The sequence below is a fragment of the Equus przewalskii genome, chromosome 7 (assembly GCF_037783145.1).
Source record: "Equus przewalskii isolate Varuska chromosome 7, EquPr2, whole genome shotgun sequence".
In the NCBI taxonomy this organism is placed as follows: domain Eukaryota; kingdom Metazoa; phylum Chordata; class Mammalia; order Perissodactyla; family Equidae; genus Equus; species Equus przewalskii.
Genome location: NC_091837.1, coordinates 63,342,996 through 63,370,994, shown reverse-complemented (window position 1 = coordinate 63,370,994; position 27,999 = coordinate 63,342,996). Strand labels below are relative to the sequence as shown.

The 27,999-nt window shown below is 36.4% G+C and overlaps 1 protein-coding gene across 15 annotated transcripts in view; it reads right to left on the bottom strand.

Annotated features, from left to right (window-relative positions):
- The window catches only part of PIK3C3 (phosphatidylinositol 3-kinase catalytic subunit type 3), a 152,049-nt gene that overhangs the window by 57,807 nt on the left and 66,243 nt on the right, over positions 1-27,999 (bottom strand). For all 15 annotated transcript variants that reach the window (XR_011542007.1, XR_011542005.1, XR_011542011.1 and 12 more), the window contains 6 exons: positions 23,877-24,062; positions 16,576-16,730; positions 14,606-14,696; positions 8,347-8,414; positions 1,838-1,943; positions 177-293 (listed from right to left, as the gene is read on the bottom strand). Coding sequence is in view for 6 of the 15 variants with exons in the window: in XM_070627570.1 (XP_070483671.1) it covers positions 177-293; positions 1,838-1,943; positions 8,347-8,414; positions 14,606-14,696; positions 16,576-16,730; positions 23,877-24,062 (723 nt within the window). In the remaining 9 variants the exon portion in view is untranslated. The remainder of the gene's footprint in view (positions 1-176; positions 294-1,837; positions 1,944-8,346; positions 8,415-14,605; positions 14,697-16,575; positions 16,731-23,876; positions 24,063-27,999) is intronic.

Sequence of the window (27,999 nt, the reverse complement as noted above, 5' to 3'; positions counted from 1 at the left end):
AACCCATAAAATAGGATCTCATACATAATAAGTACTTTTAAGTGTTCCTATTACTATAGTTAGATGATAAGAATTTCATAAAATATATAAGCCCAAAGAGACAGTACCAAAACTCAGTATCTTATGACACTGAGGCATTATGAGTCATAAACAGAAAGCAAGGCCCAGAAGTTTACCTTTTTCTTACGATTTCCGCTTTCCCGCTGTACTGCCTTCATTAGATGTACCAGCCGATCTACAAACGTCTGCTGGGCAGCCAGCAAAGAACGCATAACTCTGACAGACTTATCACCCTGAAGGGATTCAAAGGAACGGGAGATGAGTTCTATGTAGCATAATGATCAGGGTTTCTTCAATAGCATGTGTGATCTTTACTTATTCTCTAATAGCTGCAAACCTCAATATAAAGTGAAATTGAAAAAGATTAATTATCTTGATTTAGAGATAATGAGAAACCTGCTATCTTAGTTAAACGCCACCAACTCTTCCACAGCTGAAAATTATCTGAGCCTTCAGCGAATACTAAAGTCTATCAAAAGTAGCACTTCTTTTCACATACAACCATGTAACAAGATAGAATTCACTCATCCAAAATGCATTCACTCACTGATTTAGTTACTATCTGGAAGCCGATGATGTCTTCATAAATGTGCTGGGCATATGGCAGAAACAATATTATCTTCAAGAAACTAAAAATCTACTAAAAAAAAGGAAACTACTCAAATAGCAACATAATACATGCTTGCTTAGTAAAATATAAGTCATAAAAACTAAATGCCTCTTATAAAGTCTTATGAAGCGATTCCCTGTTCATAAAACACTGGAAAATACATCTTATCATTTAATCTTCCCAATTACGCAAAGGGCAGCTGGGCAAATATTATCATGCTCATTTCGAAGAGAAACTGAAATTTCTTCACAGGATGGCAAAGGCTGTCAGTGATAGACCTGAGATGAGACCAGAGGACCAACTGCTTATTTGCCAACTAGTTTGATGTAGAGAAGCTCTGAACTCTGTGAACTAAGTTTAGTCTCAAACAGTTCAGTAAGATGTGATTTAAATTTTTAAGAACATGGAATAGGAAATAGATAAAAGATGCTATGAAGTAAAACACTTCTTTAGCAAATCACAAATTAACGTTGTGAGTTTTCTTTTCATTGCCCGTGCGCCCTCTGCTGGCTGAACTGCGACACTGCTTTAAGAATCACAAGAATACCTGGGGAGAAATGGCTTTACAAATCTCTAGAAACTGTTTAAGAAGCAAAAATATAAGTTACATAGGAAGTATCTGCAATATGACCATTATCCAGAATATTACCATTGCCAGATTTCTGGAGATGTACCTAGTCTTGATAAGAAAAACAGAAAACAGAGAGTGAAATGAAAAAGGAAGGCTTTGGGTATTTTTGTTGCATGTATAGGTTTATTTCATTAAATCAGGGGTGAACAAACTTTCTGTAAAGGGCCCACAATAAGTACTTTAGGCCTTGTTGGCCATAAAGTTTCCATTCCAACTATTCAACTCCTATTACAAACTCATAAAATATGGATCTCATACATAATAAGTACTTTTACAATACTGTGTATAAGTGCCTATTACAGGGCAAAAAAGGCCATAAACAATATAAAAACAAATGAGGATGAATATGTTTCAATAAAATTTTACTTATGAAAACTGAAATTTGAATTTCACATATCACAAAATATTATTCTTCTTTTGATTTTTTTCAACCATTTAAAAATAGAAAAACCATTCTTAGCTCATAGACATACCAAAACAGGCGACAGACCAGATTTGGCCCAGTCACTGTGCTTGCTAACCCCACTACCAGTTACCTTCAGCAATGCTTGGCTGAATCGTCTCATTACATTCAAGTACATCTCATGGGTCTTTGGATCTCTCTGCTGAGTATCCTGATCTTCACATTCCACTATCACATACCTAAAATATATGTTAAGTCATGTGAATTGAAATAAAATTCAGATTCATTTTGTAAATGTACTTTTCCATTAAAGCAGATTAATTCACATTTGCGAAAATAACTGGGAGTTACGAAACACATTTTATCATCACTCTTTTAAAGTGGAAAATTAAGGAACAACATATACAACCATCTATGAAAGGTAAATTGATAATAGTAATGCCTTAATTTGTACAAGATCCTAGATTTTCTAAAAATTGTCACATCAAAACAAGCATTTTCTCCTAATACTTTACAAGGTACACTGAGCATTAACATCTTCAGAAATCATCTATACTCATGTCCCTACTAAGTAACTCAAGCAGAAGAATATTTTCATAATCTATGTAATATAATACTTTTAATATTACATAAGGATTTTCCATTCTGTAAACTACTCTGAAGCTACTTCTCTTATTAACATACTTCTGAACAAGGAATAAAATTTTTAATTGATTTTTCCTTTCCCATCCAATTTCCCCATTTCTTAAATATCCACATATAATCTTCAATTTTTCTACCATAAAATTGTGGTTTTAGGGAGTTAAAGAAATTTAAATATTTTCTTAAACCTAAACCACTTACACAATTACAAAATTATAAACAATGATCTGGATTAGATCTTAAAGATCATCTAACCCAGTGTCTCTAACTGTTCTGATGGGAACAAGCCACAGAAAAAAACAAATTTTATATCACAACTTGGTACACATAACCACATGTACATATAAATGCTTAAAACTGAAAAAAAAGTTTCAGATAGCAATACTCAATGAACAATATGTTGATATTTGCTATTCTGTTCTATTTCATTACTGTTTAAATAAGAAATACTAGATTGTGAACTGTTAAATTGATTTCAATGGATCATGATGTGTAGTTTAAAAAACACAGATCTAGACCAATCTGCTTGTTTTATCAAAAGCAAAACTTAGAGAGATCGTGCCTTGCCCACGGTGGCACAATTAGTTGACAGTAGAGCTGAGATCAGAACCCAGGATTTTGGCCTCCTAGGCCAGAATTCTTTCTGTTCTACTAAGCTTCCTCTCAATGCCTTATCTTTAAAAACTACATGAAACTTCAACCTCCTTAACTCATAATGTTCCACAAATCTCAAGTCACAGTCACTTGTTATTTGCCTTTACACTTTTTCTGAGAAAAGAGTATATTCAGCCATCAAGAAGATAAACTCCGTGAGAGCAGAGAGCTTCCCTGTCTTGTTCACACTATACCCTCAGCACTTCCATGCCTAGCTCGTAATACTCAATGTATTACTGTTGAATGAATGACTCCAATCTCCTGAATTTAATGACTACTCAATGTTGATAATTCTCAAATATGAACGTACTTCCCTTTTTTCACACTTAAGGTCTAATTTTGCATTTCCTTATGTGGCCTGCTTTCACACTTATCCACCCTAATTTTCAAGCACCAGACCCCCCTTTCAAGATACTGTTTGTCATTTTGTCATTTTTAACTGAACATGTGTAAAACTGAACATACGAAATGACTTATTTTTCTATCTCCATTGAAAGTACTATCGATATTCCAGGTATTTGGGCTGGAAATTCTCAAGTAGCAGGGTTCACAAACTCAAGTTTTCTCAAAAGTCAGGCAGGAAACATCAATGTTAGAATCACTTGACTACAAGAAAAAAGAGCTGAGGCTGTAACCAAACCAGAGAACACAAGGCCTACCTAAAACTGTCATTGGCCCTTTGAGTTTAATTTGTAGTCCCTGCATTTAGAGTCAAATTCAGCTCACACTCCCTCCCTCAAACACCTGTACTCAATTAGTCCCCACAGCCTGTTGACTTTTTCCTGAAAAATGCATCTTATGATGGTTCTGCACTACTAGCCAGCTCTATCTGGAATCAACCAGCAGACACCTCTTACCTGGCTTTCCAACTATTAAAAAAGAAACTCCTTATTGCTCAATGCAATCATCCTGAATTTTTCTTCTTTAAACTACTGTCATTGTCTCCCATCTATATTAACAAAAACATCAGTGGTTCCCTCTTTTCTACTATTTTAAAACACTTTCTACGGCCCCAACTTCTGGTTCAAACATCCACTAACCCTAATTTATGCATTCAAACTCCAGTCAGGTCACCCCCCAAAGCAACCCTCACATGTACCCATTTTGTGCTTTTGCTCATGTTGCAGTTACCACCCAGAAACATGTTCCCATCGCCATCTTTCCATATTCCGATCAGCCTTCAAGTACACATGACATACCATCTCTTCCAGGAAGTCTTCACAGACCCTAACAATTTCTTCCTTCTTTGACTTTCTAGAATAGGCATGGCCTCTCACACAACTTGTGCTGATAATGTTATCTTGCTTGTCACTGTTTCACATGTTAAACTCCTAGCTCCCTACATAGGTTATAAAGAAACTGATGCCAGATGCCATATCTCAAAAATTTTCAGTAGCCCCTGACACACCCAATATAGTCTTATACACAGAAATATTTTAAAGGTTGATAAAAGTAAGAGCTCTCCTCTCCTGACTTCCCAGTGCAACGCTTTGCCATAATAATAACAGGTGTTCTGGAAGTTCCCAGAGTTGAATAAGCTAGAATTTTCTGTAAAGTGGTATGAGGAACTGAACCATGACACTATATCGACCATATCATGTTCACAAGAAGAGTTCTAAACTAAAAATTCACGAAGGTATTCTTGAATCTTGAATCAAGAAAGCTTTCTAGAGCCACAGGACACATATGACTATTTAAAATAAAATTAATTAAAATTAAATTAAAAAATTCAGTTTCTCAGTCACACTAGCCACATTTCAAGCACTCAGTAGCCATATGTGCAGCATTGTAGATTATTTCCATCATTGCAGAAAGTTTCATTGAATAGCTCTGTTCTAGATGAATAAGCTAAGAAGAGTTACAACAAACTCATATTTCCTATTCGTGGCATTCCAGGATATTTGGGCATTTCAGGACACCACCTAAGACTGTCAGACAGACAGTGATTCTAAACTAGAAAGCCGGCAACACAGTCCTATTCAAATCTAATCCATAGCCTTCTAACCTTTAAAGTCCTTGACAGTCTCCATCACTTTAGTATATCCATTGTCTTTTCCCTGTGTTTACAGAGCAAACTCATTTCCAAATGAGCAATACAGAATACAGATAACCACAATATATAGGCTCCATTGCTATCTTCAGGTCTCCTTGACCAAGTGAACACAATGGCCCAGTTATTGCCTGTGATTGAGGGTATATGTTGATGCTCATGATAAAGGTCAAGTATCAAACACCTCTCAAAATCACTCAAGCCAAAGTTCTGCTGCAAAGAGAAAGTCCATCTAAAATAAAGATGACAGCGTCATCTCCAACGTGAAGAACAAATTTAGATCAAGACTAGAAGACCTAGGTTTGAATCACTTCTGAATTCTCTGTTCACAGCAATAAGCTAGGTTATACAAAGCACTCGAAGGTATTCCCTTGAAACTTGCCATCTTCAAGTAGAAATGCAGACAAAACTGTCCAGGTACCTATTGTAAGATGACGTCAGTGGGCTACCTGCTTCCTGGCCATTTCATTTTGTGGGTAAATAACCTTTATTACCTTGAAAGGTCTTAAAAGTTATAGAAAAACATGTCAAAGCATCCAAAGTTTACTTTCAATTTCAACATACTGGAATAGCTATAAAAATAAAAAACTGGAACGATTTATAGATCCTGATGCCAAACACTTTACAGATTGAGACTATAACTCCCCTCTGAGGCTTAAAAGGTTGACACTATTCATTTTAAAAGGATTGTCTGCACAACTATAGGCCCCTAAGGATTCAGCTATAGCAGGAATCCCATTTAAATTACTGGAAAGGGAACAAATGAAAAAGGAAAATCAAAATGTTCAAAAGGAAACAGCACAATTAAAATTTATATTGTAATACATTTGTTATAAAAGAGTAAGCTTAACAGTGAAATGCATTTAAATTGTTACACTTGATTAATATTTTTATACTATTCTGTGCATGTTCAAAGGAAGAGAATGATCATTTTAAACCAACTATTTGAAATTATTACCCATATTTTCATCCTACAATCACAAAAAGCAGTGTGTACCAAAGTCAGAAGTCCACATCAATAGCTTTTTGCCCCAGGAGTATTTCTGAATATGTAATATGTAGACTGTAAATATAGGAAAAACAATTACTCCTCAGAGAATGAAAAGACATAGTACAAGCTACTGCTTCAATGAATCACAGAAATAGTGGAAAAACACAAATCAAATCTAAATTTGATGGAATGCTTATAAGACTGGGAGCTGGGGGTGCACTTCGTTTCTTATCTACGGAGAAAACAAAGTGCTCTTTCTGAACAAAAACTACTGCCTTGTGGGAAACTGCTCATCCAACAGTTCATCTACTGTTCGGCTGCTTTCAGAATGGTTTAAAAACTCTTCCTCCTTGAAATAGGAGATCAAAGATTCTATCATAACTAATTTCAGATTTTACAATGAAATCTGGTATGGTCAAAAAAATACATAACTTTAAAATACCACATAATCAGTATATTGCACACACAGCTCTTATAATACTGACTACTCTAGACTACAAATTGTCAGCCAGAAAACTTTTCATGAATATTGCAATGAAATAAAAATACCTATAAAGGAATTCTTAGTAAATGATTTAAAAATGTGTAAAATCTTAATTTTAAAATACCTAAGAAGCATATAAGTACTTACTTAAAAACTCAGTAACATGCTCCATACATTTTTTTCATTTCCTTTTAAATATTTACCTAGATTTTCATCAAGAAATATTTTTCCCTAACACCAGTGAATAGACATGCACTTAAGAATTCATATTGGAATATGTAGAACATTAGGAAGCAAGAGGTTTCATTAAAAGGCAATAGCCATTTGGCAATATGAGAAGTTCCAAGTAAACTTTTGAAAGCAAAAATGGTGATTAACAACTACCCAAAAAATCTTGTGGGTATATTTTCAAGGACACACTGAAATTTAATGTGAGGGAAATGTAGTTTTATGAGTATTATATTAAACTGCTAAAGTAAAAGTAAGGAACTATTTCTCTTTCCACTACTAAGGGCAACAGAAAAAACAAATCACAGGTTTCAAAGAGAAGAAAAAGCAACATTTAGTTAAGATTGTTGATAGCAGTTTTCCTTAGAGAACGATAAAGACTAAACTAAACAATTATTTACTATGTAAGTAATGAACACCCGTGTTTGTTAAAAGTGCCTCTGAGTTCGTTACCTATTTCTGGGCTACAGGGGCAGTGTCCAGAATAATGCTGTGTTTGGAGAGCGGGAGAATGAAGGTAAGGCTTGATCTGACCTGCAACACAGTTTCTCTAAACTCAGTCTGAACAAGATAATATTTTGTTTAATTTCTTCATGGAAAGCAAAATGCCTCATTATTCTTCAAAAATACTGAACTTTCAGAATGGACATCTATTAATTTGTACTGTTTAAGTAAACACAGTAAATTGAGTAAGACCAGAGATCATTTCCAGAGTTGAAAAATATCAAGTATATCAAGAAGTTTAAAGTGTTCTCTCAAACCAAATGTACAGAAGACTTCCAGGAGGGCTGACCCAGCTGGCTCTGTCCTTTGTCTGCTCTGTAAACTGGTTAAGGCTCTCTTGTCTAGTGTTTAATCCTATTGCTTTCTTTTATTGAACCAAAATATTTCTCATTATGGCTTAAGCTACTCATCCATTATGCTTTAGAATTCTGTGACAGATAAAGGGAGCCATGCTTCATATTAACTGCATCTCAGGAAGTCAGCCTCTCTGTGCTTTAGTTTATCTCTTTCCTGCAACTCACTCAGGAAATCTGTTCTCATGTAAAATAGAGATACTTATACTTGCCCTGTAGAAGGGACAAATGAGATAAGGTCCCGGGAAGTCCTCTGTAAATAGCAAAGTGCTAGATAAATGATCTAATCTTAGTTCTGCTTCTACCTGGTCAGTTACATCATGCCTCTGCCTTAGTTTCCTCATCTATGAGATAAGTAACTTCAAATTCCAACTTTCTATTTTTACATGATTCAAATGTTTTGGTAAATACTGTGAAAATACACATTCTTAAAGGACTGTGATGTATCATATTTACACTACTTAATAGGGTGAAAGCAAACAGATATCAAACTGAAAAAACCCATGACCTTACCCCGTTTTATCTTAGATCCTGGAAGTTATTGACAGAGAAACACTGGCGCAAACAAGCATTGCCATGAGAACAGTTGTAAAGGGATACAGCTGGATATAAACACTGCACTGAGGCTTTTGATGATTGATCATACCTTATTTTAAACTGCCTTCGTGTTTACATATGGGAAAAAAATAGTCCTAAAGAGTGACAAGAAAATAAACAAGAAAATTATTTCACATACCAGTATAAATAATTAGCCAGTGTTGAGTTTTTGCAGGCTCTTGATATCAAGAAGGTACAGAGATCTTGCTGAAAGAATTAAAAGACATGTATATATATTATATTACCATCTGCTATTAACAAGGAGGAAATAAGAGAATCTACATTTGCCTATCAGTTTGCATCTACGTATCTTATGTCACAGATCAGATTTTCACGCGTCCATCTATCCCTCCATCTCACTATCCAATATTCATTCTAAACCAGGCAACATATGAGAGGCTAAGGACACCATGGTTCCCAGATTTTCTTGTCCTACTGTAAGCTTAACATTTAGTGGAGGAGAAAGACATTAAAGAAACAGTCATAGGGGCCGGCCCAGTGACGTAGCAGTTAAGTTCACATGCTCTGCTGGCGTGGCCCAGGGTTCCTGGGTTTGGATCCCAGGTGCAGACCTATGCGCTGCTCATCAAGCCATGCTGTGGCAGCATCCCACAAACAAAATAGAGGAAGGCTGGCATAGATGTTAGCTCAGGGCCAGTCTTCTTCACCAAAAAAAAAAAGAAACAATAATAGAAATAATTTAGGTTGGGAAGTCAGACAAGGCAGCAATGAGGACATGAAATTTAGGCAAGAGCAAAATGACAGTAGGTATAAAGGCCCTGAACTTGACTGTTGAAGCAATTTTAAAAAGGCTCAACGTAGCTAAAATATAATGGACACTAAAGTAAGGGAGGCTGAACAGGTAGGCAAAGATCAAATTGTGCAAGACCTTTAAGGTCACACTATTGAGTATGGATTTTATTTTCAAAGCAACAGATATTCAACAAAAGATCTTAAGCAGGAGAGTGAGATGATCTGATTTATATTGTATGAAAATGACTCTCGTTGCTCTGAAAAGTACAGACCTGAGATCAGTTAAGATGCTATTATAGTAGTCCAGAAGAGCGAACAGTGAGAGTAGGGATGGAGAGAAGTAGACAGATTCTAAAACTACTTTGGAAGTATTAATAGGACTTGCTGGTGAAGAGGAAGGAGGAAGGAAAAAAAATTGACAGTAACTCCCAAATTTATGAATTTAACAAATGGGTTGATTTGTTACATTACAGATGGAACTTCCAAATGAGGGACAGGCTAGTGTGGGGAGAGTTGTATTCTGAAATATTAAGTTTGAAATGCCTGTCAGATATACAATGGAGATTAAGTAGGTATTTGGATATATGAATCTAAAACTCAGATGAGAGAAATGTGCTAGAAATATAAATTTGAGTTTATCGGTACAGTCTGGGGCAAGAGTATAAATTGAGAACAGAAGAGGACCCTGAGGAACATTAAGATGTCAAGCAGCAGAGAAAGTGCTGACAAAGGAAACTGAGAAGGAACAGCCAGAGAGGAGAAGAGAAAACAAAGGAGGTACAGGATCATCTAAAACACAAGAGTTAGTTTTCCAAGAAGGGAATCATTTACTTTGCTGAGAGGAACTGAAATGTATGTGCAACCACACATTAAAGTCATTTACTTCTTTAGCAAAGTATGTTTTAATATAATGATGGGAAGCAAAGTCAGGATGATGTGGATTAAAGACTGGAACGAAAAGAAAGAGGGGTCAGTATGTGCAAACAACTCCTTTGAGAAGTTTGATCACGAAGGGAAATAAGAAAATAAGGTGCTGTTTCAAGAGATGTGGTATTAAGGGCGAGTTTTTGTTTCGTCTTCTCTTTTTCATTTCTGAATTTTTAAGATGTGAGATACTAACACACACTTGAATATTTCTATCAGGAAAAGAAGAGAGCATATCTTTGAAGGGAGTTATATTTCTTCTGTGTAAGACAACAGAAAGACAGGATGGGAAGGCATTCACGTCTGTAAACCAGGTGATGGGAAATTGAGGCCATTCTTACCTAGCAGCTTCTACATGTTTCCATTAAGGATGAGGCAGATCTGTCATTTGGAGGTTGGAAGGCAAGGCATGAAGAACAGAGAAGAAAAGTTATGGAAGAGACACTGCAGAGCGGGGAGGACAATCCACTTAGCGCCCAGCTCACGTCTGTGATCATGAATTTATAGTGATACCAACATACTAGGCCATGCGCTTTTCTTTAGTAATATTCAGGCATAGAGAAATTAGGTAATTAATTAGGCTTATCAAGGGGTGAGATTTTGCTGGAGGAACTGAAAGTACTATTAAAAGAATGATTAAAATGATGAGCCATGGGATAAAAGCTATATTCAGAGGAAACCAAATATTGAAGGGGGCTGATGAACACAGAAAAGGGTAAAGATCAATGGATTCGAAGTTTCAATGCAACAGGAGCATTTAAGAAAGTAAGTTAGAGTAATACAAGACTGTTATCACATAGCAGATACATCAGTGCTTTCAGAGGTAGCAGGAATCTTATCTGCAATTCTAGAGCTAAAATCTTAGCACCACATTTTAAATGTAAAACATTTAAAAACCCAATAAGGAAACTCGTCAATCAGAAAGCCATAACACAATGCTGAATCCATGAGTTTAACAGGTAGAATCTAGGCCTAAAGTTTATCTGACTATATAAGAAGGACAGTATACTTTTACATAATGATGTATATATTTAAACAGAAAATGCATGTGTCTCATTTGACACTATGCTTTTCTCATTAAAAAATTATTTACAGGGGCAGGCCCCGTGGCCGAGCGGTTAAGTTCCCGGGCTCCGCTTCGGTGGCCCAGGATTTGGATCCTGGGCACGGGCATGGCACCACTCATCAGGCCATGTTGAGGCAGCGTCCCACATGCCACAACTAGAAGGACCCACAACCAAAATATAAAACTACGTAGTGGGGGGATTCAGGGAGAAAAAGCAAAAAAAAAAAAAGATTGGCAACCATTGCAGGCGCCAATCTTTAAAATATATATATATATATATATATATTTACAGAGCATAAATAGAGAAGAATTAAATTTAAAAACATTTGTGAAACAGGTGACATGTCTTATCAATTTTTAAATTCAATTTGTATAAGCAATATTTTAAAATTTAAAAACAATTAGAATAAAAGAATGCGCTTTAGGCAAAAAGAAAATGATCTCATATTGAAGTTCAGAGATATAAGAAGAAATGGTGAATAGGGATACAGCTAAGTACCTCTAAATAATTACTGATTGTCTACAATAACAACATCATCTAATTTGGGGGTTAAACAAGACAGAACTAAATCACTGGATAAAAATTACATACAAGAAGAGATGTGTACTTGTTTTGGAGAAGGATAATACTGATTATGCCAGACTTAAAGTTAAGGATAGTTGTTAAAATATCTAGTATAACCAGTGAAAGAACTGGCATGGACAATATAACCTCCAAGCTGTGGGTGGAGGGATGGGGAGGAGAATCCAGGCAAATACAGACAAGAAAAAAAAGACTAGAAAAAAATAAAAGAAAGAATAGAAAGTATCAAGGAAGATGGTGATCCTTCATAAATAAAATCCAATAAATAAATCCAAATATAGCCCTAATCACAATAAAAACAAATGGTGTAAAAGTTCCAGTTAAAAGACAGAGGGGGGCTGGCCCCGTGGCTGAGTGGTTAAGTTAGCACGCTCCGCTGCAGGCGGCCCAGTGTTTCGTTGGTTCAAATCCTGGGCGCAGACATGGCACCGCTCATCAAACCACGCTGAGGCAGCGTCCCACATGCCACAACTTAGAAGGACCCACAACGAAGAATATACAACTATGTACTGGGGGGCTTTGGGGAGAAAAAGTAAAAAATAAAATCTTTAAAAAAAAAAAGACAGAGGGTTAAACTGATTAAAAACAAAATCTAGCTATATGATATCTTCAAGAGACAAACCTAAAATACAAAGCTACAGAAATATTGAAAAGAAAGGATCAAAAAGTATACCAGTGCATACTAATCAAGACAAAGCTATATGAATATCAGACAAAACAGACTCTAAGGCAAAGAACATGATTAGATATAAAGAGGGTTACTAAACAGTCATAAAAGATTCAATTTACTTGAATGTACCTAAAAAAATAGCTTCAAAATATTTCATGCAAACGCCAACAGAAATACAAGGAGAAACTGATAATTCCACCATTATACAGGGGGAATTTTATCCTAATTCTTTCAAAGATCAAGCAGGAAAAAGCAGCAGCAAGGGTACATAAAATTTCAACAATACAATTAATAAGCTGGCCCTAGTGACATCTGTACAATGCTGTACCCAACGATTGGGGAATATATTTTCTTTTCAAGAACCCATGGAACTTATGAAAAATGACCATATTGGGGCAATGAGATTAACTGAGTTTCTATATTCTTTCTAACATGTTGCCAGATATACATAGTGGTTTCCTGAAACTCCAAGAAAAAAGGGAAAGGGAAGAGGAAAAAAATGAGACTCCTCAGGTGTCAGGGAAGTGACAAGGATGTTGGTATGTCAAGCCGTGATATGAGGAGAGGGAACTCAGCTCGGCTGGATAGCACCTTGACATCTCTAGACGCTTAATTGTTTCGGGCTACCCCAAGGGTAACGACTGCTTGCCCAGTATTATTACTCCACTGGGGGCAAGGGAAGGGGAGGGGAGCTGCACTCAAGATGATCCCCACTGCTTTCCGGGATAGCATGGATTACCTGAACCCTTTAAAGAACTATTCAGCTGAGAAAAAGGTAAAATGACTTAATCATTGAGGAACAACAGACAAGTTCAGCAGTCACAAAAGAAATATTAGAAATATATAAAACTTTTAATTTTAGCCTAGAAGTTTTGAGTGTGTAAAACCATATTCTGAACATAACTTTCAGAATCCAATCACCTCACACAATCTTCAGTGTAAATCAGCCTGGTTCAAGCCACCAGAAAGTCTCACCTGGATTATTTCAATAGCTTCCAAGTAACAGTTACTTGATCCCATGACCTGTAAGGCCCTATGAGGCTGATCTCCTGCTCTCTCCCTGATCCAGTCTTCCACCAAGCTCCCTTTCGCTCACTCCCCACCCAGGCACAGTGGCCTCTGTTGTTCCCCAAAGACATAGGTAAGCTCTGGTCTTAAGGCCTCTGTACTTGTCCCTTCTGCCTGAAATGCTCCTCCCCTACATCGCCACATGGCTGTTCCCCTACCTGCTTCATCTTTACAAGGATGCTATTTTTCCAGGGAGGCCTTCCTTGACCAATCGTTTCAAAATTGCAAACACTGAATCCTACCCCAACACTCTCTATCATCCTTCTCTAATTCATTTTTCTCCATAGAAAATACAGATCATTCTCTCTTCGACTATACATAAATATTACTGACTATCACCCACCCAAAAACTGGAATGTAAGCCCCATGAAGACTCAAGTTTTCACAGTTTTGTTCTCTACTGCATCATCCCCAGCATCTGGTACATAATAAAAGCTCAAAAAATAAGTGTGAGTGAATGAATTACTGAATCAATAAATCAGCATCTTACCTTTGAAAGGGCAAAATAATTAAACTGGAGGTGAATGCTTCCTTAAAGGACTCCCCTAAGGATTCTATGATCTTGTAATTTAAAATTCTTTTTTCAACATTTTCTATGATAGTAAGAGGCAGGCAAACATTCAAACTTTGGTTAACAGTTAAGAGTGAAAACAAGAGTCATTCAGCCATCAACATTAACTCCTAAAATCTGACTAAAAGCAATGTATATATGTTAGAAAAATCAACTGAACTTTCAAATATCAAAGCATGTATTATATGTTTTCAACATCAGGAGTGTGAAATATTCTTCTCAAATTAGAAGTCTTGGGGAGAAATTCAACAATACGTACTGGATCAGCTTCTGCAATGCACTTCCAAATGTACTTTTCAGAGCAGCACTAGCCAAATAGACTGTTTTACCTTAAAAATTAGCCTACTTATCTAAAAGGACTCAACAATTTTCTGTAAGAGTTAAAAACAGCTGCTTAATATATGATCCCTAGTAGCAAAGTCATACATTTCTACAATGTAATCACACCGACAATTACAGTAGTGTTCATAAATATGTTAACAATAAATATTCCTGTTTTCTTAATAAAATATTTAAGCCCCGTTTATTTTCACATTGCATATGAATCCATTTATACGCCCGAAGCAGCAATAAAATGCGTTGAATTGAGGATAATCTGGCACTTTTTACTGAGAGGAAAAGTCATAAACATGCATCATAAAACAAGTTATTTAATAAAGTTGTAATATTTAGTTTATTAGTCAAAATCAATGTTTAAAAGACTAACATAAAATGTTTATCTGGTGAGATCTCCTAAAGGAAACTTGGAAAGCTTTGTACTCACCTCCAGACTTTCACCATCTGGACCTTCTTTTGTTTTAGATGCAGGAGGAGGGGAAGACACTGCAGGAAGGGGGCTAGTTATAATCTGGGAGCTGAAAAGATAATAGGAGATAGCACGGATATGAAAAATTTTCTGTCTATAATAGAAGATACACATTTTTTTAGCACAGTTGACCTCACTTGTGTCTGGTTAAAGCACCACTCCCTAAGGTATGTTCTGTGTAACACTGAGTCGCATCATGCTCTGGAAAAAGAGGCTCCATAGTTAAATAATATGGGTAATGAATAGCCTCTTGGAGATTTTTAAGTGCAAGTTTGCATAGTAAAAGGTTTTTTTTTCCTTTTTTTTTTTTAAAGATTGGCAGCTAGGCTAACAACTGTTGCCAATCTTTTTTTTTTTTTTTTTTCCTGCTTTATTTCCCAAACTCCCCCAGTACATAGTTGTATATCTTAGTTGCAGGTCCTTCTAGTTGTGGGATGTGGGACGCCACCTCAACGTGGCCTGATGAGCGGTGCCATGTCCGCGCCCAGGATCTGAACCCTGGGCCGCCGCAGCAGAGCACACAAACTTAACCACTCGGCCACGGAGCCAGCCCCTATTAAAAGGTTTTGAAAAATAATGTAGTTTAAAAAGAAGCCCATTTTACTGTAAACCCAAATATATTTTCCAAATATATTTGGCCACAAGACCACCATCACCTCTTTATCTTTTTAAAGAACACACAAAAATTAGTGACCAGCAGACCATAATTTGAGAAATACCGGGTTACAGTTTACATCCGGTCATGAAATCCTAGACTTCTAATAAGACGTTCTAGGTGGCATAAGTTAGGAGGAAAGTAAACAAGCATGATTAGAGACTGAGGATTCCAATGTACAGTGGGAAAAAAACCTAAGGGGTCTCTTCTCTTAAAAATAGAAAAGTCGAAAGCAGCCTAGAGAAGAGAAAACGATTTTTCTTGTTTTTCAGTTCTTCTCCAAATGAAACATAAAAGATAAAAAACAGTACTATCATAAACATAAAAAAAATTCAGAAATATATCTTGATAATTGAAATAATTGGACCGACACAGGAAATCTGAATTCTAGACATCATTCTGGGGGATTAACGAATCTCATGACCTTCACAAAACAATTTTATAACCACTGAACCTTAGATTTCTAACCCAAAAGTTCCCATTTATCTCAAACTTGAAAATTTGATGAAGAGTAAAATGGCAAAGTAGAAAGAACGTGGGCTTTGGAATCAGCACTACCATTTGCAAGATATAAGACTGTGGGCAATTTACTTAACTTCTTGCTAAGTACTTTATCTTGAAATTAGGGATGTGAATACCTATCTCAGAGGATTATGGTAACGAGTTAATACACGTGGACCACCTCACAGTGTCTGTTACAAAGGTGGGAGTTCTTAACTGCTATTATTGTTCATCCCTGACTTTCAATTCAAGTTAACGTGCTATTTTTTTTTCAGTATAACTACTAAAGAGGTGAAAAGCAGTCAATAAAAATACAACTTTATAATAAAATATTTGAGTCCACTAACATGCCCCGTCCTTCATTTTATTTTCGCATGAACAGTAATAGTACCTAACACTGAGCTCTATGTGTCAGACACTTTTCTAAATGGTTTATGTGTAATTAACTCATTTAATCTTTCAACAACCCTTACATATCAGTTACTATTGCTGTATCCCCATTTTTAAGATGAGAAACTGGGGCCACACAGAGAGTATGTAACTCACACAGAGCCAATATTTTAACACAGGTATTCTGACTCCACAGCCTGAAAATGCTGCTCTGTAAGATGGTAATTTGTGTTCTCTGAGTGCACCTCCCTTATTCATTGGTAAAACTTGGAACTAAGTACCAACTAGGGTTTGGCACATTTGGGAAAAAAGGAAAGGAAGAAAGTTTGAAAAGGGAGAAAATTGTAAGATTTGAAAGTAAGTCCTCCCTGGATATCCATACCTATCTATTTCTGCAGAATTTATTCCAGAATTTGACACACTCTCTGACACTGAACCCTGACTATCCTTCTTGGTAGGTTCTAATCCATTCTTTATGTCATCAAAATTTTCATATTTGAGAGCCTGGACCAGCTGTAATAGGTACATCAACAAATCCTGGAAAAGAAACAAAAAATAAGCTAATATTAGAAAAACATGCAATATGATTATAGGCATAATTTACTCCTAAATACCAAGTTAACAATTTACTTTTATCTACCAGTCATCAGCTGTGTTACCTCTGGCGGGTTACTAGATTACTTAACCTCTTGGTGCCTCACTGGGTCCTCATCTGTAAAACGGACATAATCATAAACCTTAGAGATGAGTCACGAGGATTAAACCACGTCACAGAATAGCGCCTGGCACAAGTTAAGTGGCCAGTAAATGCTTTGTTTAAAGTAGTATCCAGAAAGCAAAGCAAGAAACAAAAACAAAGAAAGGATCAAGAGAGTTCACATAAAACTAAGAAATTGGGGAAGGATCCTTTTTTTCAGCAATAGATCAGATATTGGCATTTTACGTCTAAGATTAGATAAGAGACACCCAATTTTCAAGTTTTCAAAGATTTTCTGTTTTATAACCTTTTCTGGTTTTAAAAATCTTGTGGGTTTTTTTTGGCTGAAAGCTCAAGTTTTAGAGAATTTCAGTTGTTTCTTTACTGGAAAATCCCATAAAACAGGTGTTTTAATTTAATATTCTTGGTTAAGCGAAACGCTTACTTTCCTGCCAATTACCAATAATGGCTTGAAAAAAACAAACTGCTGAGCCTAAATTTTCCATACTTCTATTGACATTCAATGGGATAATTAGGACTTAAAAAGTGCCAATAAAGTAGCTTTAACTTTTCTGAGTTTTCCCTTCAAGTAAAAAGATTCTTTAGGTTTAATGGTTAGGATGGGAAACATTTCCTGTCTTACTCTATAAATGTAGTTCTTAGCCATTCCCAAGGACTATTAAGAATATTCCAAAAATCTTACTTTTAAACAGAATTACAAACTGAAGAAACTCAGAGAGCTGAAAAATATTTTACAAGTATCTATTATCTTCCAATTCCAATTCCGACTCACCTAGTTAGCCCCTTAAAACTCATAATTAGATCATTCTGAGACTTTGTAACTACTGATTCAATTTCAGTCTCATCATTAAGCCCACGAACGAGGTTAAATACCCTGTGAAAATTTCATGGCCCACTCTTTCCTTTCTTATTTGTAACACCTATAGCAATTGTAATTACTTGCTTATTTACTCTGTCTTTTCCACTTTTATATTATATATTTTATATTATAAACTCCATGAGGACAGAGACCACTTTCCCCTTAACTAATACCATATGTATTTTTTTCATAATTTTTTTCTTACACTGACATAGTCAACATTTTTATCATTACCCAAATACTGACAAAGTGCAATTAATACGCATGATTTTACCAGTAAATTTTTTTTTTTTTTTTGAGGAAGATTAGCCCTGAGCTAACGTCTGCTGCCAATCCTCCTCTTTTTGATGAGGAAGATTGGCCCTGAGCTAATATCTGTGCCCATCTTCCTCTATTTTATATGTGGGATGCCTGCCACAGCATGGCTTGATAAGCGATGCATAGGTCCGTGCCTGGGACCCGAATTTGCGAACCCTGGGCCACTGAAGTGGAGCATGTGAAGTTAACCACTGCACCACCGGGATGGCTCCTAAATATGATTTTTTCACAAAAAAATTAAATGAAAGGTTAACTGGCTTATTCTTATTCAAACATGTCAATGTCAGTGGCCAGGGAAATCAAGTGACTGTATCAGAGCACCTCTCGAGTGCTGTTTCGAAAAACCATTTTTTATTTGGAACAATACACATCTGATTTTCTATTATTTTATTTGAGATATGCAGCTCCAATTGCTACAGGAATACTTAAATGCTTTTTCTAAGAAAAAAAGTGTATTACATAACAGAAAACTGATCTAACTATGTAAGGACAAGTATCCTTCTGGGGAGGTGTGAGTTATTCGTTTCACTGCTAGCCTTCATTACCGAGGCATGCTTCAGAAGGGCTGCTGAATCTATCACCTGTTGTGTTTTCCCAATTATACAAAAGACTAACCACACGAAATCAAAACGGCGGCACTGTTATTAAATTCCCCAACAAGGGGAAATTCAGGGGAAAACTTTTCTCTTTTTAAGTCACTCATCACCATCTGACTTGTTGGTCCATCTGGTATTCTATATTCAAACTAGACTTTCTTTCATTTGTATGAAAATGAATTAACTTCAATAGTAAATACAAAGTCTATTTGCTCATTACATAGTCACATCTTGAAAAATACAAAAGTCCTCCAAGCATGAAGGACCTAAAGCATAAAACAAAAGAAAAATCAGGTTTTCATCTCAGGCTATTCAGTAAAAATCTCCCAAGAGTTATAAAATATTATCTAGATAGTGATCACCATTTTTCTCAAGAACAAGTTAATTCTAATGCTTGAGTGTGCAAATCCAAAGTCCCATGTCAAAACTCACTCCCCGACTGTCCCATTTCTTACTCAATTAGGAGTAGTTCTTCATATAGGCATTTAGTTAGAGAGACACGAGTTCTGATCTTGTCTCCCAGACACCTACATATAGCCTACACTCCTGTTAAAGTGAAATATTTTCTACTACTCCTGTACTCTTCAATCTCCTTGCCTTTGCTCGTATTGCTCTCTCCATTTGGAATGTAAACTCATGTCCAACTGTCAAAATTCTATTCTTCCTTCAATGCCTATCTCAAATGCCACTCCCTCCTTAAAATCTAATAAGGAATCTCTCTCTCCTTTTGAGCCACACAACAGTACAAAATATCCCTTTAAAAAATCCCTAAATAGAAGAATATTGGCAAGTCAAATTCACAAAGGTATTAAAAAATTGAGTAAGATTTATTTTACAGATGTATGGCTGGTATAACATTAGGAAATCTATCAGCACAGATTTCATATATAGTATATACTATATATATCGATGTTTTTCAGATAGCATGAAGCAATACCTACAAAATATACCTACCTACTATCAACTAGAAGTACCAAAAGAAATCACTAAAGCGGCTAGATGAAAAAATACATATTACAACAAAAACACAGTTTTCCACATTTAACCAACAAACAAAAAAAAGAGATAAAAGGGGTGAGGTAATTCATAACAGTAATAATAATATAATTGTCAGATAAAATTAATTTTTAGAAATGTATAAGATTTTTATAAATTCGAAACTTGAATGAATTAAAAAATCATATATCTCTAGGAGGGAAGATTTAATATCATAATGATGTCAGTTTTTCTCTAATGTAAATATAAATTTAATGTAATTCCACTTAAGATCTTGGTGGAGTTTTAAGAAAATGACAAAATTATTCTAAAATTCATGGGAAGAATAAATATACAAAAATTATAAAGAATTACAAAGGGAGATTTGTCAAACCATATATTTAAAGTTATTATAAATCTATTGTAATTTTTTTTAAGTACAATACAAGCACAAAAATAGAAAACTTGAAGAGGATTATCAGCAAAACGTAAAAGGCCCAATAGTTCCAATGCAAGCTATTTAGTCAAGAATATGGAAAAAAACATATACACTAGTTTGTTCACTAAAATACAGTCATAGCAGAAGACTATAACCTAACTGCCTACTGAAAGACTGACTGGTTAAACAAGTTATAAAACAAACTTGCAGTAAAATATTATGTTGCTGTTTAAAAAGAATAAGAACTACAGGTATCCATAAGGTCTAGAAACACAGTGGTTTTTTTTTTATAGATTAAACATATCTTGACATCATTATGGACATTCATTTGCCTATGTTTCCAGACTTTATGGACACCGAATACATAAGTTGCTAATGTAGGGGAGGAGGACATTTCCTCTCCCCAAATGTGGGTTCGTCTGGCTGGAGAACGAATTAAATTCACATGAGACAGAATAGCAAGAGAAAATTAAACAAAGCTTTATGAGGAACCATGGCCCGGGCCTTTCTTCCCGAAGGAAGAAAGGGCACCGAAGAAGTGGGGTGCACATAATGGTAATATATCCCCAAACAGGGTGTTTCACATGTGATTGAAATGTCCCTTTTACAATAGTCACAAGGTTGCTCTGTCAGCACAGCTCTCGATGGAAACGGCAGATAGGTCTGCTGTCTCAGTGAGCGCCGCAGGGTGGCAGGTGTGTTACCTTGGGCTGGGGGTCACAGATGAGCCCCGCAATCGGTTCCCAGCCTAAAGAAAGATGCTTAATCTTTAAGGAGATGCCAACGTTGGGAGGGGGAGGGAAGTCAGTTACAGGAGGTTACCAGACTAGCACAATAAAATGCAGATTTAAGTCCTTGCCGTTGGTATTGATTAAGAGTTTTTAGAGAGAAGGTCATCTCCTTTCTTCTTCCTGGTACAGAGAGGGAGGCACCTCTTACAGATAGAGATTTACCTTACAAATGTAAACGTGTCCTAACAAAGGGCAAGTTCCACTCCTCAGAGCCTCCTTCCCTGTCCCAGTTTATCAAAAGCAATCAGCCTCAAATAATCCTGATGCCAAAGAGACATATCTTGGGGTGGCCAATTCCAGGTCCCCACACTAATAAGAAAATGTCCAAGATATACTGTTAAGTTGGCAAGTTTTTAACAGTATATACATAGTATAGAAGTATATATACTATATACTTCTATATAGTGAGAAGTATATATACTATACACGCGTAGGTACGCTTGCAATTTGCATAGAGAATACATGAAAGGATATGTAAGTGGCTACCCTTCTGGAGATAAGAAATGGTGGGAGGAGTAGGGCTGTTGCAAGGAGTATTACTGTCTACATTATTTCTTTCATAATTAAAAAGGAAAGCAAATCAGAAAAAAAAAGATGAATATTACAGCAAAGGAATAAAACAAATGCTGTGGGAGTAGGAAACAAAGGAAAATGCTGCTTGCTTCATGGGATGGTTAAGACAGGCTTCCCAAAAGTGATGAGATTTGGGCTGCAGCTTGAAGGATGAAGAGGATCAAGACTCCTCCATGCTGATGAAGTAACACACATAAGGGCATGGCTACTGGACAGACTATGGCATATTCAAGAAATCAGACTAACTGTACAAACATACAACACGGTATTTTTCATTCAAGTTGCCCAAGATGTGGCTATTTAGACAATGTGGCCTTTAATGTGTCTTTTGATGCTATGATTCTGATACCAAAAAAATTCTGAAGTTTTATAAAACCATAAATACTCTATTCCACAGATAATGCAAAAACAAGGGGATATTTTAAACCAATTAGGAACAAAAGGTACATGAATAATTTTAGTATGAAATTTACATAATATAAATGTGCATTCTTTCTGCATATGTGTATAAGTAGTTTTCAAAACCTTGCCCCACAATTCTTCCTTCATAACTATCAAGTGACCTAAGTAGCTACTGTCACTATTTTTTTGGATAGGAAACCGAGGTGAGAATAACGTATAGTGTTCCCAAAGACATATATAAAGGTACACAGAGTCAGAGGAAAGACAAAATTCAGATCTTAATATACATCTGAAGAATCAGTAGTAAAGAATTAAAAACCTTTTGTTTTAGCTGAGTATACATAATTCATTACTGAACTAAGTTCACAGAAAGGGAAATCAAGAGATAACTGCCATACTATTTACGCTATATCTCTAAAACCTCAATTAAAATAACTATCAATAGTTGAATCATATTTTGGAGTTTGGAACACATGCAATGTTTCTACCATTATCATCTATCTCATAATAAAAATTATAAAATGGTCTAAAAATAGTTCAGTATCTGCATGAACACTGATCACTCCAGAGACAACCAAATACCTAGCCTCTAAGCTTGGAAGGGAAGTGACGTCAGACAATCAAAAATGATGATTTACAATTTTTTGATTTAAATCCTGAACTCACATCCAGGGGCTGTCTGGACTACAGCCCAGAGGGCTTTATTTAAACTCTATGACTCATGTCAAACATAGATAGAGAATTAATGACTTAAGTGACATTTCCAATAAACATCAAAATAAATATTTCAATATTTCAAATAAACATTGTAATAAATTTTTTACTTGTGATATAGTAAAGACAACGAAAAAAGAAAAGATAATCACAATGCTTAGATTGCTTTTTGATAGGAGAGTGAAAAACATCCTATTCAGACAAAATTATACAACATCTGAGATTTGCCTCAAATAATCTAGTGGCAGGTAGGGGACAGGAAGGAGAGAGTAAATGGTGTTATAGATGAAACAAGACTGGCTATGAGTTGACAGCTGCTGAAGACAGGTAAATTCTATGTGAGCATTCACTATACGATGTACTTTAGTGTTTAAATTTTACTATAATTAAATATACACATGCACTATCAACCTTAAAATGCTGCATTTTGCTTCCTGATATTCAGATACCACTATGAATTCAAAAATGATTTATTTTTATTTTTAAAAAAAGGTCTTTGATAACAGCTGTTCTATGGGATCAGCATCGAGGCTTGAGAAGAGTCATCCCATATCCCACAAGCCCTAGGGGCTGGCACAAACTATTAGGTTATACTGGAGAACATATTCACTCTATAAAAATTAATAAGTAAAAACAAACTGCTGGATTAGTCTGCCTCATTAGGAATTACTAAAATTCAAAATCCAGCAATGATTTGTGTCAACACAGAGTGTTCCTCCTTCCCTGGTGGCCTTATATGTATATAAATAGCCAGCATAAAGTTTGCAGTCTTTGCTTTCCAGAGGATTCAAAACCACCTTCAGAAAATCTACATATACACCTAATTGTCAGCAGCTGAAAGTTTAAAGAAGGAGTTTGACGGAGAATAAGATGACCATGCATCTCTCTGCTTTAAAGGCCCCAAGGGCTTTCCAAGGCTACAATTAAATGTGGCTTGTTGTATACTGACTGACGGAGGGGATCTGAATTATTCCCTAGCTGGTGCTGCATTAAACCATTTTTCATTAGAATTCCTTTTTCCAGACACAGCAACACAAGCTCTGCTGCCAGGTAAATGTCCTGGGAGAGAGTGTCCTATCACGTAACAGATCAGGAAGTAAATTTTCATGTCACAGAGAAGTCCTTGGAGGAATATTTTAATTTTACCTCTGAAAACACACCTAGTATATCCTCTTCCCTTCTAAAATCTCTGTCTCTCTCTTTCTCTCTCTGTCACACGCACACACACGCACGCGGAGTCTATAACCCGTCTCTAGTTTAAAATGTGCCCCGTTGAGGAGGAGTAATGGATAATGTACCTCATCATCTGCCTGTCGCAACCGGGCAACAGCATAACGCCTCACTGTTGGATTGGTGTAATGGGAGGACAACAGCTCCAAGGAATCCTCCACATCCATTGGCTTCCATTTTCCCAGAAGTTCCAATGCCTGTTTGGCCTCCTGAGGTAGATCCCAGTTAACACATTTCAAGAATTTTGTCAAAGCCTAAAATCAGAAAAGATTTTAAAATTAGAAACAAGAGGCATTGCCTGGGCTAGGGAAAGTCAAGAGTGACGAGGCAGTTCCACTTGGTCCTGATGGCAGTCATACAGTCAATGGTAGACTCCTTGCGTAAACGCTAAACAAAGTTATACATATGATCCTAGAAAAACACTACAGGAGAGGGAAAAAAAAGCATGTTCCCTGTAACTCCACATTTCTCAGGCCAAACCACTTGCAGAGCACTATGAATTTTTAAATTTGTTTTGGCTTTTCTTCATTTTGCTTTTGTTATGTTAAAATACTGTATGCCTCATGGAAGTACTTAAGAGATGTCTCATGAAGCTGAGATGCCTTAGAGACAATCTTCATTTTACATCTATATGTGACATAAAATACTGCAGCCAACGGATGAAAGAGTCTGATGCCAAGTGAAGGCAGAATCCCTACGATTAACCCCACTCTCCATCACCTCCCCTAAGTCACTGGGTTTCCTAGAGGCTCCCACATGAGGACTCAAACTAAACTGAATATGTATGTCTCTCTTACACAGAGAAGTAACTATTTAAAAAGACAGACATTCAAAAAAAACTCAAAGAAACAAGAACAAAAACAGGTATATACAGAAGCAGCAGCAAATATTCTATGATCCAGCTGGCTGTAGCATCTTTCTGGAACCTCACTTCTGTAGATCGGTAGCATACGGAAGTTTTCACAAGACTGTCAGTTAAGTAGATTCATATCACTCATGGTTGCCTATGTAATAAATGCTCTTTTAAGAAAGGTACATAACTGTTTTTCATAAAAAGCAATCTCTATTTTAGGTCTCCCTACTGGTAACACTTTCCCAACTGAACCCAAGACATTTTCTTCTTTGTCTCCCTCTACAAATTCATCTCTTGAACAAAGCTAACTTTAAAATTTTAAATTCCTGCTCTGCCAAACTAAAATCTTTTCACGAGTCAACCAGTCAAGCTCTCAAGAAAACGTCCACTTGGACAACAAAACACAATTACTGTATAGTATGAAACAAAACAAACCTTCATGCCCATCCCCTAATTTATTCTTGATTTTACTAAACTAAGAAAAAAAGGCACTGTGGAGATTACCTAGTCCAATGCTCAAATTTCATATAACCTCAGTTAAGCGCCTTGCCCATCACTACAAGTGGTTGACAATCTAGACCTAGAATCCAGGTGTACTAAGTCTCAGCCTGTGCCTCTTCCACCAACAGTTCCTCCCTACCATTAAGGCACCACCATCTCCTAATCAGCTAAGCCCATGCCCCTTGGAGCCATTACCTCACCAACACTGATCTCCCTCCTGCATTCCCCAAGGACAGCTATCCATTTCTTCTGCACCTCCTGCACACCATTTAGCATAATGTTCCATCTCCATAGAGGAACACAGATTGCCCTACTAATTTACTCCATGCATCTATTTTTTACTTCTAAAATGCACTTCTCGGTTGAATGTGGAAACAAAGTAATACTTCTTAAATAACTACAGTGAAAGCTTTTCCATTTCACAGTATACCAGCAGTCTTAATAGAAACGTGTGGGTATGTACTTATTATAGGCAAATCTTGCAGCACGCCAATGTACTCAATTCAATAACTGCAACAATCTAACCCCCAGATTCTCAGATTTACTAGCAAGATTTATAGAGCGCACTGCTGCCAGGGAACTTAAGGCACTGTACAAAGAATTCCACCACTTTATAATGCTAAACATTACAAATGTAAGCAAGGAGGTAGCAGACTCTGCGGATAACTGGAGAGTACAGACTTGAGAGCCAGGGTGCTTGGGGTCAATTCCTAATTCCCAGCTCCAACAATTATTAACTGAGCCGCTTGGAGCACATCATTTAACTTTTAAGAGACCTATCTCATAAGATGTGATAAAGATTAAATAAGTTCTTGAACATAAATGTTTAGAACAGTACCTTGTATATAATACTTGATAATTGTTAATATTTTATTATTCAATATCATTATTGTTATTCTATTTCTGATGTTGAGTCCAATGTCAAATGTTAACTTACCTGCATTTATTACCATGTTTTATATTAACAGCAATAAATATTTTGTTAACCTCCCTTCTATTTTAGAATCATCTCACTATTATTTTCTATTTTTAGAATTCACAATCACAATCACTTCAGAACTGAAAAAAATTATTTATCATATATATTTTTAATTTTAACTTCTATTAAATCGATTACTGGAAATTTTTACTTTGTTGCTAACAGAAAACTTATTCTACTTAAGACACTTCTGACACCACATGTGTGGGTTTTCTATACCAACCAATTCTCTAATTCTCTGTGGACACCAATTGGGTATCCTACAATTTAATTCAATTCTGACACTAACTACCTGGAGTTAGTGTAGATTCCACAGGTTAAGGGGTCAGCTTCACAAGACCGCTTCCCATTTCAGATGCCAACTGCCAATTCTGGGTCCCCAGGTTGCCCACACTTCTGTCTGACTTGGCCACAAATCAGAGGTTGCCACAACACTCTCCTCAGGTTTGATGATTTGCTATAATGTCCAACAGAACCAGGAGAAATACTTTGCTTATTACTGCTGGTTCATTATAAAGGATACAAATGAATAACCAGGTGAAGAAGTACATTGGGCAAGGTCCGGAAGGGTCCCAAGCACAAGAGGTTCTGTCCCCATATAGTTTGGGGTGTGCCACTCTCCTGTCACGTGGATGCATTCATCAACCAGAAGCTCCACGAACCCCATCATTACAGGTTTTTATGAAGGTTCCGTTACACAGGCAGGATTTATTAAATCACTGGCCACTGGTGACTAACTCAATCCCTAGTCCCTCTCCCAGAGGTCAGAGGGTGGGGTTGAAAGTTCAAACCCTCTAATCACATGGTTGGTTCCTTTGGCAATCAGCCCCATCCTCCAAGATTTACCTTATTAGCATATATTCAGGTAAGGCTGAAAGGGGATTACTATGAATAACAAAAGACACTCCTACTCATGAAATTTCTAGAGTTTTAGAAACTGTGCCAGGAACCAGGGATGAAGACCCAACAGATATTTCTTACTATATTGCAATATCACAGTTGTTCTAATATTTTCAATTCAAAAACAAAAATATCTCCTTACCCTGCTTCTTCCACTTGCCACATTTCCTCATTTCAAGCACTCAGGCCTAATCCTGGGAGTTGTCTCCAAGTCATTTATACATTCTTCTTTCTCTCCCCTTCCTTTGCCCTCCACTATCACCCTCAAAATCAGTACATAAGCCTCCTAATTTTGTTGCTTTTTTCATTCTCAGCTCTGCTCCAATCCACCCTAGTTTGTCTTAAAACATCACTAGTTAAGACACATTCTGTTGCTTTAGCGGTTTCCTATTGCCAGTGAAATCTAACTCCCAAGGATAAAATTCAAGGTGCATCATAAACTGATTCCACTTTTTCTACTTCATAACCACTCATACAGACTTTTCTGTCTCTGAACCAGACATTCTGTGTTACTCATGCTATTCCTCCCCATGAAAAATGAGCATCAAATAAAAAACACCATAAAAGCTTACTCAAACTTTGACCAATCTTTGCTCTGTGAAAGCTCCTTCATATCACAGCACACTGATCTTGTTCTACCCCACACTTCTATCACTCATAGTAATTACCTAAATGTTTACTGAGAGTAATCCTCAGTCAACCACTCTCCTATACATCTCCATTTTAATTGTGCATGAATATCCTTCTGGAAAACAGTTTAATTTATATGAAGACAGAGAAATGACATCTCAAAGTCCAGAGTCTTGAATAATGCTAGGCCAATAGTTGATAACAAATGCTTGCTGGACTGAATTCATTTCTGCTATGGGTCACCACCAACTTCTTGTCATGAGGTACAAACATGATTACTGTCCTGCTGTCACTGTCTCGGCAGCCACTTCAGAAGCATTCTCTTAGG